Raw genomic sequence first — 17245 nt, 5'->3', positions numbered from 1 at the left:
GGATGGGGCACAAGTTCCAGGGGGCGGGGTGGGCAACGAGGTGAGGAGGGAAGCAGTTGTTAAGATTTTGGCAGCTCATCACTGCATGTAGCCAGTGCAGCTTCCACACGTGTTTTTCGCTGAGCGCTGCTACTACAGTAGCAGCTGTATGTGTGCGTGTTTGGGAATGCGTTTGCAGCCCCAGGGTGGATCACTGCCAGCTCCCACTCCTCCTAATTAGCAAAATATGCTACGCCCAGCCCAGGTGCTCAGCAAGTAAGCAGACTGAGTTCTCTACAGGCCGGAGGAGCTCGGCAACTTGTAGCGTTCAACGCCGACTCGGCAGCAACGGGGAGGAGGAAGGAGCCTTCCAGCGCCGGTAACCACTCCCCAAAGGGAAAGTCATTAGGGGGTGGAGAGACAGCGCCCGGTGCAGGGGGAGCTGCTATTGGTACGCAGGGAATAGACACCAGCTCCTGGGAGCAGGAGGCAGCCAGGCAGAGCGAGCGGCAGCCCCGAGCAGCAGCCCGCCCCCTGCCCGAGCCTCGTCTCTCCTCTCCCCGCGGCAAGTCTGAGCGCCACCGGCCGCCTCCCTCCGGGCACCGCCATGGGCTCCCCCCAGAAGCCGCCCCTCGCTCACCTCTTCAAAGGCACCTTCGTGCACGCCAGCCGCTCCTCGCCCATGACCGTGCTGCACGGCCACCTGCTGGGCGTGGGCGACGACGGGCGAGTGAGTGCGAGGCGCGCGGGGCCGGGGGGGAAGGGCGTGGCGGCGGCGTGCGGGGGCTGTCATCCCGGGGGCACGTGTGGGAAGGGCGGGGGCGGCTCTGCGTTCTGTTGGCGGGCGCGGAGGGGCTCGGTAATCTCGAGGTGTGCAGGGAGGGGTGTACGGTATTGCACTGAGTAGGAGAGGAGGCATGTCATCCTGGGGTGCCTCGGTGGGGGTGTGCATAATAGTGGGAGGATACAGCCGGGGGGGGGGAGGGGTTTGCATGTGGTACCATGTGGGGGGCGAGAGGGGTTTTCTGTAGCGTTGCATCTGTGTGTTCTAGGGGGGGTATGTACATGCCTGCCACCTGTCAGGTTAACAGGTGTGTGGTTAACGTGGGCGCATGCATGCTGTGTTTTTGAGTGACTCTCCTTGCGATGTTGCAGTGGGGTTTTTAGCCGAGGAGGGGCATGAAGAGCTGTCAAAAACCAGACATAAATGATGTGGATGAATTTTTAGCGGATCTCTGCCTTTCTTTAAGAAGATTTGAAATGCTGTGGCGTATTCATTTCCAGCTACACAGATGTCGCCCAAAGTATTAATTTGCTCTCACTTGTGGCTTGAAATTGTAATTTGATTTCTTGAGTCAATTCTCTGCAAAGGGTGGGAGGAGGGAGAAAAGATGTTCAGGCTCATTTTTGCTGCAAATCTTTAGGAAGCGGTTGAAAATATTTTAGGAAACAAAGTAAATAGGGGGCAGCAATAGAAGCAAATATTTTATGATCGGTAGGCGTTAGCTAGAGGTAACTGGTAATTCAAAGAGTTAGCTTCACAGACAGGATAAACTACTTGGCATCTTTGGAGGAACCTGCCCATGATGTATAGATTACTTTGTTTTCACTGTTTTCAAAACAGCAGTTAATTTGGACCATAAATGTTTCCTCCAGTTTTTAATTTTGATTTTCCATTCTCAGTAAAAATAAAATTCAGAATATATCTTTTTAAATTATTTCTAGAATAGCACATAACTCTTTGTGTAGTGTTGAATAGTCTCCCTAGACCAGGGGTGGCCAACCTGTGGCTCCGGAGCCACATGCGGCTCTTCAGAAGTTAATATGCGGCTCCTGGTATAGGCACCGACTCCGGGGCTGGAGACATGGGCGCCAACTTTCCAGTGTGCTGAAGGGGTGCTCACTGCTCAACCCCTGGCTCTGTCACAGGCCCTGCCCCCACTCCACCCGTTCCTGCCCCCTCCCCATAACCTACCGTGCCCTCGCTCCTCCCCTTCCCCCCAGAACCTCCTGCACCCCACGAAACAGCTGATTGGGAGGTGTGGGGAGGGAGAGGGAGGTGCTGATCGGCAGGGCTGCCGGTGGGCGGGAGGCACTAGGAGTGGGGGAGCTGATGGGGTGGGGTGGGGTGCTGATGTATTACTGTGGCTCTTTGGCAATGTACATTGGTAAATTCTGGCTCCTTCTCAGGCTCAGGTTGGGCACCCCTGCCCTAGACATTTTCTCTTGTCAGAAACAAAAATGTATATACAGAGTAATAATTGACTGGTGATTATACAGAACTTTGAAAATAAAAAGTACTCTGTAAAATTAGAATTATTAATATAACTGATAGATTACTGATTCAGTTTTGAGCGCCAATTAAAAAAAAAGAAAATTATTTTTATTAATTGTGCAAGATCAAATATGACGGGGAAGCTAAGTTATTGCCCTAACAATACTAAATGTTGGCCTCAATCCTCCAATGAGCTCTGCACAGGTAGATCCTTGAGCCTTGTGGAAGCCCACTGACTTCAATGTAGCTTCATGTGTAGATAAATTATAGAAAGATCATTTTCATCACCATTTCCCCTTTTTGTTATAAGGAGGAATACAGCAATTTATGTCTGGCTTGCATGAAATTTGACAGGCATGACTCGCAGACTTTGAAGCCCTTAAAAACACACTCCCCCTCCTCCCCCTTCTTACTTTCACTATTACCTGAACTTTGCACTTTGATCTGACTGGGTTTTCATCAAATACAGATTTGATTACAGGATTAGGACCTAACTTCCTCTTTCAGGAGCCATTGTGGGAGCCTTCTTATGGCTCATTAAGGCTTGGTGTAAAACCCACTGAAGTCAATGGAAAGACTCTTCTTAACTTCAAAGGTCTCTGGCTAAAAAGTTAAATTTCTATACATCAGGGTGGCTGCCAACCAAAGACAACATAGTTGAGTGAATGGTTAAAGAGTTTGCTTAATATATTTCAAGGTTAGTGAGTTCAATACTTCAATACTCTACTGTTATATTTTATTATTGCAGTGTCCACTGAATCACTGTATTTTCCCCACACATAGTGCCTGATTCCGTAGTTTTAATTCATGCAGAGCTCCCATTGGAATCAGTGATTGTGTGAAGACTGCAAGATTAGAAACTTGATTAGCCTTATGTTAGCCGACGGCCAAGGATGTTTGGTGAGGTGCCAGCTATGCCCGTTTATACCATCCGTGACTTTAACCGCTAGGACGCACTGTCCCTTCGCGGCGGGCAGCCCGGGCTAGGCTGACGGATGCCCCAAGGTCCTAACCACCTGTGACTTTAACTGCTAGAGCTCAGAGCTCCTTCGCAGCGGGCAGTCAATACTGACTGACAGGTGCCCCAATGGCAGCACTAAGAGCCTCTCCACACCCGTGACTTTAACTGCTAGAGCTCAGAGCTCCTTCGCAGCGGGCAGCCAGGATTGACTGACAGGTGCCCCAAGAGTTTGCCCCGTGGAGGCGGCACAACTCAACGCTAGGCTCTTAGTACTCTCACCTAATGGCCAGGCTTTAGAGCCAAAACGGCTGAGGTTCTTTAATTGTGTTGGCTGCTTTACAGTAAACCAGAGAAAACAAGTCAGGCTTATGCATAAATGGTTACCAAAATTTATTAAGCTAGATTCTAATCATGTGGTTACAAAATTGCTAGTGCCTACTTATTTAAATGTGGAGATGTTACACACACAAACAAGTTACAAAACTGAAGCCACAATCCCAAAGAAAGAAAACAAAGTATAGAGCTCTATTTCAAAATATGTGTACACTAAAGATAGGAGATCAGGTGTGGGTGCGTCTTACCCTCCTTGCATCTCTCGATTTCAGCGGTGCCAAGCCAGGATCGGTCACTCAATTCCGCGGAAAGACGAGTAAGGGACAAGGCGTAGGGACCCTCTTAGCTGCAGAAGCCTTGGGAGGCTGTCACTTATCTGACCAGCAGATAGATAGTGAAAAGCACTCAAAAATCATGGTGCTGTAGGTCCCCTACTTATACCTCTGTACTCCTTTATTCTCTTTCTCATGCCAAATTGAGGCTGGTCTGTCGGGGTGACGCCAGCTTTTGCAAGAGTAGTTTACACTTGCAAGGAGAGAAACAATAAGTTTCGACTACTGGACATTTCTTTTATCAGGGTAAATATTTTCCCACCTAGGATGTTGGTGTGTGTGCATCACACTATTTAGTTGGGGCTAAGAGCCATGTCTGTCACAGGGCCTCTGCCTGCTGTGAGCTTAATCGTTGTATCTGTTCCCAGAGGCACATTGTAGCAGCACACCTGTGCTTTCACAGCTTCAAAGGCTGTGCTGGAATATATGTTAAGTGCCCTGTTCCTGCTTCCTCCTGTGTTTCCAGCAATGCTGGTCTGAGGGTGGGGGGGCTGGCTGTCTGGCTACACCTTATCATTCAAATATATTCTGTATTTTCGGGAAATATTTCAATATTTTTGTTGAGGAATTAAAATATAAGACTCTCTAAAATGGGACAGTTCAGACTCAGAGAGCACATCAGGGGTCTGTGCAGGAATCTCATAGAGGTCACTGCAGGAAGGAGTGAGTCCTGGGGAGGAATGTGAAAGAGAAGCTGGAAGTCATGTGACCCCTTCTGCATGGGAGTCTCTTCCTCTTCCCATGGAAGGCGTGAAAGGCAGTAGAAAGATGATGGCGAGAAGGTTACAAAGGGGTGGTGAGAGGGAGGGCTTGGGCTGAGCAAAGTGGAAGCAGGAGGGTAGGAGCTGGGTAGGGTCTTAGAGAGGAGGAGAAGTCTGACCCGGATGCAGAAAGCAGGAGGAGGACATTGGAGACTCTGAAGAAGTGAGTGATATGAACAGAACAGCAGAGGAGAAAAATGATTTTAGCAGCAGCACTTTGGCTGAGCCAAGTGGGAACACGTCTCAGCCGGGCCAGAGACAAGGCGGTTGCAGGAGTCAAGGGGAGAGATGACTTAAGAAGGGAGTAGAGTTAGAAGACCAGAGTATTCAATGGCAACTTGGGTGTCAGAGGAACAGCCGTGTTAGTCTGTATTCGCAAAAAGAAAAGGAGTACTTGTGGCACCTTAGAGACTAACCAATTTATTTGAGCATGAGCTTTCGTGAGCTACAGCTCACTTCATCATCATGGAGGTTGCATGCTGGGGAGGTGTAGGACAGAGCGGTAGAGAAGGAGGGGATCAAGGCAGCACGAACTGATGGCAATGAATCTTATTTTTCTTTGCATCCAGTTGGCCTGGGTGGGGTGGGAAGGGGAATTCCCTGAGGCCTGTAAAGCTCTTTGAGATCTTCAGCTGGGTGGTGCTATAGAAGGACGGGGCATTTTGGTTCCAGGATAGAGAGTAAGTTCCTGCCCCTCCCACCCTCTACTGTAACAGACAATTCTGGTGGTTCCTAAGCAATCACAAACTTTAGCCTGGGAAGGGTTGTGGCACTGCACGTGCAATCAATACCAAAATTTCCAGGGATGTTCAAGGCACCAATAGAAGCCTAATGATTTTGGTGAAAACCAGAAAACCGTAGAAGATTGATTTTTTCACTGGTGTGAGAGGAAAATCAGGCCCACAGAGTGCCCCTTTGGTGCTGAGTGAAAGTAATACCTGTGGTGCCCCTGCTGTGGCCTACACATATTGCAGGCAGCTGCTTAAGATGCTGCTCTCCCTCTTTGGGTGTACAACTCCGCCTCCATAAGCAGTGAAGTGTGCAACCCTCGAGAATGACAGTTTGCATGCCCTTTGCATCAATGGGGGACACACCTAGCTTTGCCAGTGACACGGCATACTCAGAGGGGCGATGGCTGGGTGGTTTGGGTCATAGGCAGGGTCCTAATCTTCCTACACACAGCCAATTCCCAGAAGTCAACGTTAGGGGAGGAGATACTACATCTTTTTTTAGCCATGTCATTGCTGAACTCCTCCCTCCTGGGAGGTATTATCCTGTCTGTCTCTGCACTATGCAAGCATAATGCTTTCAGCTACTGCCATGCAGGCCCTATAGCTCACTCCTTCCCTGAATGCTTCTAAGAGTCATAACTAAGCCCCAGAGCTGCGAGATCAGGCACACAAAAAGCACTCATGCTCTAGAAACTCCACTGCTAAGGTTGCTCCAGCAACATTAACTCATTTTTATTACATATTCTGTGTATTTTAAAAGTTAATAGTAAAAGTAATACATTAATGTTTATAGTTAAATAGATAGCTGACTTTAGCATAGCTAGAGCAACCTTAATTTTGTAATTTCTTAACCTTTGAATGTTTACTGACAACCTTCATATTTCAGTAAACATTCTTTTGCATTTAAGTTCCTATGGTTTATTAAAAATAATAAAAAGTGGACCATAATTGGCTTGTGTAATTCACAGACATTTCTGTCTTCACCAGACAATTTTGTGAGGGCCGTTTTCTGCTATTTGTCTTGTGTAGCATATAAGCTCTGCTGGCTTGACCATCTCAGTTTATCACTTCGTTGAGCCAGCAAATGTTTATCTAACCAGGTTTCAAAGTAGCAGCCGTGTTAGTCTGTATCCGCAAAAAGAAAAGGAGGACTTGTGGCACCTTAGAGACTAACACATTTAGTCTGTAGCTCACGAAAGCTTATGCTCAGATAAATTTGTTAGTCTCTAAGGTGCCACAAGTACTCCTTTTCTTTTATCTAACCAGTTGCTATGCAAGATTTATTTAACAAGCTATGCAAGATGTCAGTATGTTGATCTTTAAGTGGGCAGCTAACAATTTAATGGAATGTAATACTGTGCATGCTCAGCTGTGCATTTTCAAATGTGTATTGCAATTAAACATGATAGTGTGGGGTTTTATGATGGTTTTATTAGCATGAATTTAGAATGACTGCTTTGCAGTAGTTATACAAGTCATCCGAAACAAGTACCAAGAAATCCACTTCTTTCTTACCAATCATCCTATATTCTGTTTATTTCATATTTTACAGAGGTTTTAGGGTTGTTTTTTTGATGGTCCTAATTTTTTCATCTCCCTGCACTCAGACACTTTAAGGTCAGAAAGGATCATCATGATCCTCTAGTCTGACCTCCTGCACATTGCAGGCCACAGAACCTCACCCACCCACTCCTGAAATAGACTCCGAACCTCTGGCTGAGTTACTGAAATCCTCAAATCCTGGTTTAAAGACTTCAAGTTACAGAGAATCCGCCATTTACACTGAGGCAAGTGACCTGTGCTACAGACAAAGGCGAAAAACTCCCAGAGTCTCTGCCAATCTGACCCATGGAAAATTCCTTCCTGACCCCAAATATGGTGATCAGTGAGATCTTGAGCATGTGGGCAAAACCCACCAGCCAGACATTTTGTACTAACTCAGAGTCCTACCCATCTAGCATCCCATCACTGGCTATTGGAGATATTTGTTGCTAGCAGTCGCAGATTGTCATTGTAGGCAGTCTCATCATATCATCCCCCCGATAAATGTATCAAGCTCAGTCTTGAAGCTAGTTAGGTTTTTTGCCCCTACTGTTCCCCGTGGAAGGCTATTCCAGAACTTCACTCCTCTGAGGGTTAGAAACCTGTAAAACTACTTTTTCTTACTATCATTCATATAATTGTAAAGACCCATGGAAGGCAAGAAAAATTATCACTTAAAATTTACGATATTAAAAATAGTTTTTATATTTTGCTCTAAAATAATTGTTTCTAATGTTGTAATTTTAAAGTCTGATAATCTCAAAGATAGAAGCATGAGAAAGGATGGAGTCTCAAGACCAAATACTAGCCCTGGTGTTTTGCCAGATAATAGAACTTATGTATGCACTGGACCAGGACTGAATCTTATCCATATTGAGCCTTGGGCCAGTAGAATTTTGTGGAAAAATTCACATTTGGAAGAAAGAAGGAAACAATTTTATGGGCTTTTAACAAAACAAAATATACTTACATTTATAATATATAAAATCCAAGATGGGAAAAGTCTAGCCATATAAAGATGGGTTAATGACATTTGGTGCAAAGTGCATCTGCCAAGATGAAGCTAATTTAGCTTGGTTGAGGTAAAACAGATTCTGTAAGTAACACCATAAATTGATAGTAATTTAATTAAACCATTAGATGTGAACTTGCCTCGGTTGAATAACCATGTGATCTTATTGCTGTTGACCTTTTTCCCATCCCACCTCTTCTGTATGTTATACTGGTTTGTCCCTTTCTGTCTAAAATTAGGCTCCGATCTTGCAAAGACTTACACACATGTTTAACTTTAAGCATATGAATCATCCTAATTGACTTCTATGGGATTCAAATCTTTGCAGGATTAGGATTCTCAGATTTGCAACCTCATCCGTGAAGTGCCAAGCCTGGTTTCGGATGCTGTATAAATTAAACACAGTAAATAAAAATACTAATGACCATACTGAAAATGAGTTGGAACGTGACTGCAAATTTCAGACTAGTTATGATCTGAAATAAATCATGTTTAAGTTCATCTCTCATTGGTGACATAGTTCATTTAGAAAGGTTTATTCACTAAGGAGAAAAAAAAAAGGTACATAAATGACTTATCACCTCTATTCAGCAGTGGAGAGTCAGTTACTACTGTACTTCAATATAATCAAATGAAGTTTGGGCATGTTTCTATTCTGATTTGTATCTACATATGAAGTAGTAGGTAGTGAAAAAGGTAGAAGTGTGTGGGATGTCAACTTACTGCTTCCATGAAATAAGAGCTTCACCTACAAACAAACCTGTAAAGCAGTTTTTCTCTTAGTTTCCCACACTGCAAAAGTTGGGTCACAAGTGCTTTAGGCTACCAGGAATTATGGGTGAGTGATTGATGTGGAGAACTTCAATTCTAATTTGAATTATACAGAATTGTATAAACTCATTCCACGTTTTTAATAAACTTCAGAAAGACAAAAGGTACTCACGAGTACTGGCAATCTCTCTCAGTACTGATCAGAAGTACCATTGGTATCTGGGTTAATCTGAAGATTCCATTTCTTGCTATTACAGTGCACTAGATGGAAACTGGGCACCAGTGCCCGTTTAGTATTCTGTCATTGGTACAACCAATCCACCCTGGTCATATGGGAGAACTAGTGCCAGATCATGTAACTGTACTTGCGTGGGAAAAGGGATTTTATCTGATTCCTCTGAAAATAACATAGTTTGAATTAATTTCTATGGTGCAGTCACCTGTTTGAATGGTTAGGAAGTAATTAAAAACTTTTCTTGCATCATAAAGTCCCTGGTTGTTCTCTAGTTCTTTCTCAGACACAGAGGCCCTGATTTTCCAGTGTAATTGTTTGCACCAGTGCAAGAAGAGTGCAATACATTACCATTTTGATATGGTAGTATTTTGCATCCACTTTCCATTGATGTCAATGAGTAATGAAAAATATGACCCAGCGACCATTATTAATTAGGTGTCAGTTGTTATACACAGGAACATACAACTCAAAAGCAAAGATACTTGAAGGCTGTGTATGTGACGCCTTGTGGGGAACCTACGTTTGTGTGAACAGCATGAGCCCATGTTTATGAATGTTCATTGACCTAGGTTGATTTTCAGGAGAAGTACTAGAACCCACCCTTACTCTGGTTTAATTTCATTCATTGTTCTGGACTAATCTTTCACTCAGCCCTATGTTATTGCTTAATTTTTCTGTCTTTAGGGACTGTATATTTCTGTTAGGATGAATTCTGCATGACTGATTACAGTAAGGTTTTCTGTTGTTCCAGAACTGAATCATTTCAAAAACATCTTCAGTAATGGTTTGCTATGAATAAAATACCCACTCCTGTTCCATGGCAACAAGTCTGTTTCCAGCATTTGCCATCTGGTAGTTCATGTTTGTCTCTCTCTCACTTACTTTGTTCAATAGCTAGCGTTAGTCATTCCCCACCCATTTTTACTTCAGTATCTCTGTGATATTTTCTTTATTGCTCAATCACAAATTCCAGTAGGTCTGGATTATAAAACACCTGAAGGTGTTCAACTGACTGAACACACCAAACACACTTTCAAAAAAGAGAGAGAGATGTTGCCTTGTGTGAAGCGTCAATGGATTATTACACTTCTGTGATTATTGTTAAATATTTATTTTATTGTAGTGTCCTAAGGTTCCAGAGGAACTTAGTGAAAAATCTGCAATCACACACTATTCAAAAATATGCAGCATTATGAAAAAAAAAAATCAGCTTTTTCAGTTAGTCTTCATTATTGTTTACAATTTCTTAGATTTTCTTCATGGAGACCCTTGTTTATATCTTTTCATTAAATAAAACTAACTTATAAGCACCATGTATCCAGGTACCTAGCTGGTCCATGTTAAACTATGGGTGGCTTTTTTGCTGTTTTGTTGTCCTTGTCTTCCCTATCCCTGCTCCACCTTATTGTGTGTTACATCAGTTGTTAAATCTTGTCTAAGGACTGATCAATGTACAGTTTTTGTACCACTATAACTATATGTGTTTAGAAATTAGAATAGTTAATATTTACACCTAGTATGGATGCAGTTATGCCAGTATAAAGTTGCTTATAGCATTATAGTTTATTCCCTTATATTTATGCTAGGCAATTCTTTTGACCCTTATGTTGCTGGATACTGTAAAAGTGAGTTCCAGTAAGGCCACCGTAGAGCTGCCTCTTCTTTCGTATGGCATTTGAAAAGCAATGGCCTGGGATTATAATTGAATTTTAAGATTTCAAAGGCATTCTAATGCTTCTGGGGTAGCTAGGTGGATCCCCTTTGTACCACCACTGTAAGTGTGAATGAGGCAGTTGTCTGGGATGTGTTGCATGATTTGTACTTCACCACAGTTACAATTTGGTGGTTTTTGGATTTTGTATTTGTGGAGGAAATATCCACACCTTCCTTGCATAGCCTGAATGCAGTTTAGTGCAGGCCCCTTCCTACAGGGAAGGCAGAATCCTGCGACTTCTTTTGTTGGATCTTCAACCAAGTCTTTGTTTGGGACATCACAAGTGGCCCACAATTCAAGCCAGTGAGTGCTGGCATCCTTTTGGTTGGCCTGTAGTGGTGATGCATGGATCCAGAAAGGCTTCCTGGATTTGGATCGGGAGAGTAGCAGCAAATTGAGATCTTGTTGTATCGGCAGTCCCAAGCGGCCAGGATCCTATTGTGCTCCTGGACCACAGCAGCATCTTGCCTGATGTTGGCAGGCATGATGCCTGCCATAACTGGTAGACATGGTGTTGGCGTTGATTTGAGAGAGCTGCTAACAATCCTGAGCATGGCATTGATTTCAGTGTTAACGAGAATGGTGGGGGAGCTGTTGCACCAAACTGGTGTGCAGTACTCCACCGGTGACAAAACAAGGGCTTGTACTGACATTCAAAGTCTGCATGCTGTTGACAACAGAGGGCGCTACTACCCCTGAAATGGATCTTTATGGGCTGCCGGTGGAGCAGATTACTGTCATACCAGTGAAAAAGGTCCACAGTAATTATCTTCAATACACAGCAGTTCATTGAGAAGGAATTACACAAGCAGTAAAGGGTTATATGAAGCACATAACTCCTATGTTAGACATAAAGAGCTATACATTAAGAGCAATACATTTCTCTTAACAAGTCTCTCTTTCACAAACATACAGAAACAGACCCTGCGCTAGCCTCACGCAGTTCCTGCTTGGCAAACAGAGAAGGTGATTTCCAATTTCATAGATGGCTTCTTCCCTCCTGGTCTGTTCTTCTCAGACCTCTGGTCTGTCTCGGATTCCCTCGAAGCAAGGCCTTGCTTGCCTTGAGACCCCTCTGGTTCACAGTCCTACTTGAGCTCACGGAGCAGAGTTCTGGCTTCTCTGTCTAGCAGCGTTGCTGCTTCAAATGTCAATTAAGGAATACCAACCACAGTAATTTACTTTGCTTCATTCTTACACTCTTTTTCCTCAAAGGAGTTTCATGCCTTAAAAGCATTCTCTGTGGGCGTGTGGTGACTAAGTTTACCTAATTAGTGTTTTAGAAGGGGATGGGGAGGGTGGTACCGAATGAAGATCACCCCACATTTACACACTTATCAATCATTCGCTCTGGCTTTCTGCATGGTGTCCTTGCTGTATGGTCATTATAACGAGGTTGACCTGCGCTCCACGCTGGAACTTTATACATGTGATATTTACTTTTGCATGGGCCCATATTTGCCAACCAATAGGTTCGATATCGATCGTACATGCAGACTTTGCCAGTTCTTTATCAAATTTGCTTCTGCTTAAAGGGAACCTGCTCCCAGGATCCTCTGCAACCATTCACCCATGTTTAAGTCATGCCAAGTTATACTCAAACCATTCATTCAGTATGGCCATACCAATTTGGCACCATCCCAACACAGGCATCACATTCCCAGGATGTTAGCAAGCTTCTGAATGATGTTAACCCTTCTTTTTGGTGGTGTCAAGGTATTGGCAATAGCTTGGCATCCGATCGATGGTAACTCCAAGGTACCATGGATTGTGGTCATGCAATAAAGGCAGACTAGAAAAGTCCACTTTTGACGGCACGTTGGCCTCGTAGTTGTTCAAGTGGAAGGCAGAGATGAGTGTTTTCGAAGGGTTTCAGTTGCCAAGCTTTGAAATACATCTCCAGTGTCTGGAAGTCATTTTTCGTAACCTTCTCTGTGGCCTTCAGAGAGGATGCTTGCGTTGCTAACACAATATAATCTGCCTAGATGAATTTACAGGATGATGTGACTGCAGTGTTGCTGATATAGAGATTGAACAGTGCAGCCACTAAAACAGATCCATAGAGCTGTACCTGGGAAAGCCAGTACTACTAGCAGAATTGTTGTACACCAGCTGTTATGAAGTGTGAAGGTAGATGCTGGAACTATGCCAATCACATAGTGGTGGACTTGTTATTGAGTGTATATAGTGCCTGGATTCACTTCCCATAGGAAGTTACAGGTACAAGGTGGGTTGGTTTCCTTAGTTTCGTGGGTTGGTTTGCTTAGGACCGTGAATAGGCATTTCAAAGTCAGACCTGGGAAATGAGGTAGAATGTGTTTTAATACAAGTCCATTTGTGCTGTAAAGAAGTATGCACTTAAAATCAGATGATGTGAAATGATTACTATTTTGTCGTCATGTGATGTTAATGTTGTGTATATATTTAAATGCAATATTAAAACATTTAACTATTTTGTTTTTCTCCTTAGATTGTGTTTTTAGAGCAAGCAGATCAGCAAGAGCAACTAGCTAAGAAGTGGGGCTTCAAAGCATCTGATATAAGAGAGCTTAGTAATCAGTAGGTATTGTATTTAAGTTCATTTAGTCATTTTGGTTTCAATTTGTTCCCTGGATGACTGAAGTATTATATATGTATTTGCACTTATGGATCCAGACTCCATTCTGTCCTTTGTGGTTTTGCCTGTGCAAGGAATTGTGGATTGGGCCCTAAATGTGGACCATGAATACGCTTTTTTCATTCCATGAGTTGGGAGTTTAGCAATGAGTGAATTGTGCTACCTGATTCATAACTCTCAGATTGTAAAGCCTTATTTAGGCTTGACAAATAACCTATTCTTTTTGCATCACTGTAAACAATATTCTCTATCTTTTTTAGAGGTGTAAATTTACATTCTGTTGTCCATTTTGTTGGCAGCAGGCGGAAAACTCCATGGCTGAGTTAATAAATTGGGGTAGCACTTCACTTTAAAATTCTGTCTGAGCTGTCAGTTAGCATGATCTCTGTTTGCGTTACCTACCTGTCTGATAAGACTGAGGCATAGATTTCAAAATATGACACATTTGTACATTTCACACTATTGAACAGTTGAGCAAACAACACATACAAACAAAATTCTGCCAATATTAATCCAAATTCAAAAATGAATTTTGATTCAACCATACTTACAATTCTTGTGTTTGTGCTTTGAGAACATTCAAATTGTCAATATTTATTATCAAAATAGTAACAAGAAGCAAATTTGAAACAAAAATGCCTGAATATTTGGCAAATGTGAATTTTGAGTTGTATACTTAATTGTAATATTCAAAATACATGCTGTGTAGGTTAGTTACATAGGTCACCCAATCAGGGGGCAGAAACTGTAGCATGTGACTTATGGAGCAAATTTCAAAAGTTTGAATATAAAATGTTCTTAATTAACAATGCACAAACTTCATACAGGAAAACTCATAAAGAAATTTGTGAATAATTTTGAACAAATACATCTGAGACTTTCATGGTTTGTTTATCATTTCATAAACAGAAAAAAGTAAAATTCAGCAAATACGTTATTATGGACGATTCACTCAGCTCCATTGCCAAATGCATTTTTTTAGACATCTCATCACATTTGGAAGAAATATTTATAGCCATAGAAATTAGTTTCCAAGAAAATAACTTCAGAGTATGAGAATAAGAGTTTTGTGAGACTACAAGAGGGGAAAATTATTATTTTCTATGTTTTTAAAAATATTTGACATCATATTTACTTTTAATTCCTGGCGGAGCCCATGACCCAGGGCTTCTGGTGCTGGAAATCCACTCAGAGGGGTAGTTGTGGTGACTCAAGGCAGCATCCTGGAGTACTTGATGCTGCACACAGTAAAAGGATTTACTTCCTTAGTAGACATTTGTACTTTGTATGCTGAAGATCTGGGGTTCAAACCCTGCAGACCACTCATGCTGGGGGCCATCACACAAGCATGTTGTACAAAACAAAAACATAAAAGTTATTCTTTAAGAGCAATTATTTAAAAACCCAAACTACTATGTTTTTTTTTTTTAAACAGTGAATTCTTCATGCCAGGAATGGTTGATACTCATATCCATGCACCTCAGTATGCATTTGCTGGATCAAGAATAGATCTACCTCTTTTGGAATGGTTAAACGCATATACATTTCCAACAGAAGCCAAATACAAAGATAATGATTTTGCTGAAGAAGTATACACCAGAGTTGTAGTAAGTACAGCAAGTGTCTTCTGCATACTATTATAAGGTAAAGTGCACATTAATGAACTATATCAGCTTTCAGAAGCTGACAGTACAACTAAAAAAAATAATAAGGAAGTATATTAAAATTTATATTATGAAAAATAGGAACTAAATAAATTGGGAATATTGTCATTGTTCAAGATTATCCCTTTCTAATTCTGATGTCTAGGAGTGTGATTAGAGCTGTGTGAATTCAGCAAAGTTCTTAGCTTCTGTTTTTTAGGGTTTTAGTGGCTTGCAAGGTTGGTTCAAGTTTAGCAATCTAGTACAAGTATAACTATGATGTAGTTCCACTAACTTTTTTCATTCATATTACAGTTTAACTTATTGCACAAGTCTGTTACTTGAAAATACCAGCTTTGTGGACTTTGTCAATTTGTGTTTCTCAGTAAAACAGCATTTAATTGACAATGTTGTCTCACCTTTATTAAATGTGTACTTTGCTAAAAAGTAAGATGCTACTGTGATGGGGACCAATATAAGAATCTAGATAGCCCTTTATTATAATGTGCATCACCAAGATAGTTCCTACTTCAACAGTTGTAAAAGTCCATAAAATTAATATGAAATAGTTGTGAACTTCTCAGTTAAGACTAAGTATAAATTCACTCAAATTATCCATAATGTATATATGTCTTTTTGCCTAGTTGCTTACATCAGAACTCATTTTATCACATGATAGGCAGCAATTAACATATATATCACCTATCCTAGGCTCCAGGCACCTTTGCCAAAATTTAAAATGCAATCAACACAAGTAAAGCCAGTGACTGCTGCACAACCCCAAGCCAAAGGAGACTATCAACATCTACTTCAGGGAGACTATACCTGGATATGGTTTCTCTATGATCTGACCCAAAGATGAAAGATTAGGTAGTGTATTGTCAGCATCACACATTGGTTTCTTGAGTAGAGAGTAGAGAGTAGCATCACCTCACTGCAGTTTCCTTAAGAGATACCTACTCCCTGAAGCAGATGTTTATAGTCTTCTTGCAGTTTACCATCGAGGGAAAGGACACATTGTGGGATGAAGGGAACTGTTACGGTTTTGAACTGATAAGTATATCAGCCGTAGTTTTCCCTTTAAATACATTAATAAGAATTGGCTATAAAATTAGTATTTTTTTGCTCCTCACTTCTCTTTCAGTCCAAGTCAGTGCAAAATTCTGTAGAGCCATCTTGCAGATTAAAACCACTGATTGCATGTTCTGTCATTTTGGCAATGTGACACTTTTTTTTCATACAGCTCAAAACTGAATTCTTTTTATAGAGAAGAACGCTAAAGAATGGCACGACTACAGCATGCTACTTTGCAACAATTCACACAGCTGCTTCTTTGCTACTTGCTGAAATTATAGGTAAGAACGTAAGAGTGAGTTTGTTCAAATCAATGCAGCTATGCTGATTTACACCAGTTAAGAATCTGCCCCTCTATTTATTCTCTCCCTGAAATCCAACTATCCTTGCTCAATTGTTCAATCCCTCTCCCACTCATTGACTCCCATTTACCCTCTGCTCCATTAATTACCACCAGTGCCACCCCATGTCCCAGTAAACAATTGTAGCTCCCAAATCAACTAGTACATCACTCATCTCTTTATGTGGCTCTGCTGCTCCTGCTCTGTTGCTGCTTGGGTACTGGAAGATCCTATGCCTAAACGGCAGGAGAAACGGCCGATATCTTTGCTTCCTATCCCACTCAGGCATTGGGGTGGGGGTCAGTGCCAAGATCTTCACTCACGCCTCAAATCTGGAGAGAGGGAGCTGCACCAAGCTCTTCTCTCCAATCCACAGGGAAAGCAATGTTGTCAGCTCCCACTATGTTATTGCATGGCTTGCGATAACTTGGAATCTTTCTTAAATCCTCAGTTTCCAAAATCAAGTGATTTTTGTGAGAATCTCAGCTTTCATTTTTAAAAAGTAAGTTTCTAGCCCTTCTGCTTGTGGAGAAAACTTGACACGAATAAACCCTGAAGGCTAAGAAACCTGAAGACAGGAAAAAAAAGAACCAAATATTTGTTTAAGTCTCATTGGGTTAAAAATATTGACTAGCTTTAAAACAATCTCGTGGGCGGGTTTAGACTGTACTCATGATTTTTGAATAGTTGGAGTCATCAATCCTGAGAAAGGGAGTAAGTGAGAGGTGCACAAGGATTTTTCCCTCCCCTGCAACTAGGCCTGGGGAAGGGGAGCTGAGGCAGGATCTTGATTCTTTCCCTTGGCTTAGCGGGGAGAGGGGCTTTGCTGGGATCTTCACTCCCTCCTCCACCAAGTGAGAATGGTCAGTTATGTCTCTTGGTGTACTGGCCTTGGTGTACTTAGCCTCTTGGCTAAGGAGCTCC

At 42.2% G+C, this 17245-nt stretch overlaps 1 protein-coding gene across 3 annotated transcripts in view; it reads left to right on the top strand.

The window, feature by feature from the left end:
• Positions 1 to 381: 381 nt before the first annotated feature.
• GDA (guanine deaminase) overlaps positions 382 to 17245 on the top strand; it is a 58356-nt gene continuing 41492 nt past the window's right edge. For 2 of the 3 annotated variants that reach the window (XM_073345145.1, XM_073345143.1), the window contains exons 1-4: positions 382 to 709; positions 13117 to 13205; positions 14699 to 14870; positions 16174 to 16261. In XM_073345145.1, coding sequence (XP_073201246.1) covers positions 587 to 709; positions 13117 to 13205; positions 14699 to 14870; positions 16174 to 16261 — 472 coding nt within the window. In that variant the 5' untranslated portion in view covers positions 382 to 586. The remainder of the gene's footprint in view (positions 710 to 13116; positions 13206 to 14698; positions 14871 to 16173; positions 16262 to 17245) is intronic. The other variant, XM_073345146.1, reaches the window with a different exon arrangement.

The sequence above is a fragment of the Lepidochelys kempii genome, chromosome 5 (genome assembly GCF_965140265.1).
Source record: "Lepidochelys kempii isolate rLepKem1 chromosome 5, rLepKem1.hap2, whole genome shotgun sequence".
NCBI classification, from domain to species: Eukaryota; Metazoa; Chordata; order Testudines; family Cheloniidae; genus Lepidochelys; species Lepidochelys kempii.
The sequence above is the reverse complement of the archived record's forward strand: the minus strand, read 5'-3'. Positions and strand labels throughout refer to the sequence as shown.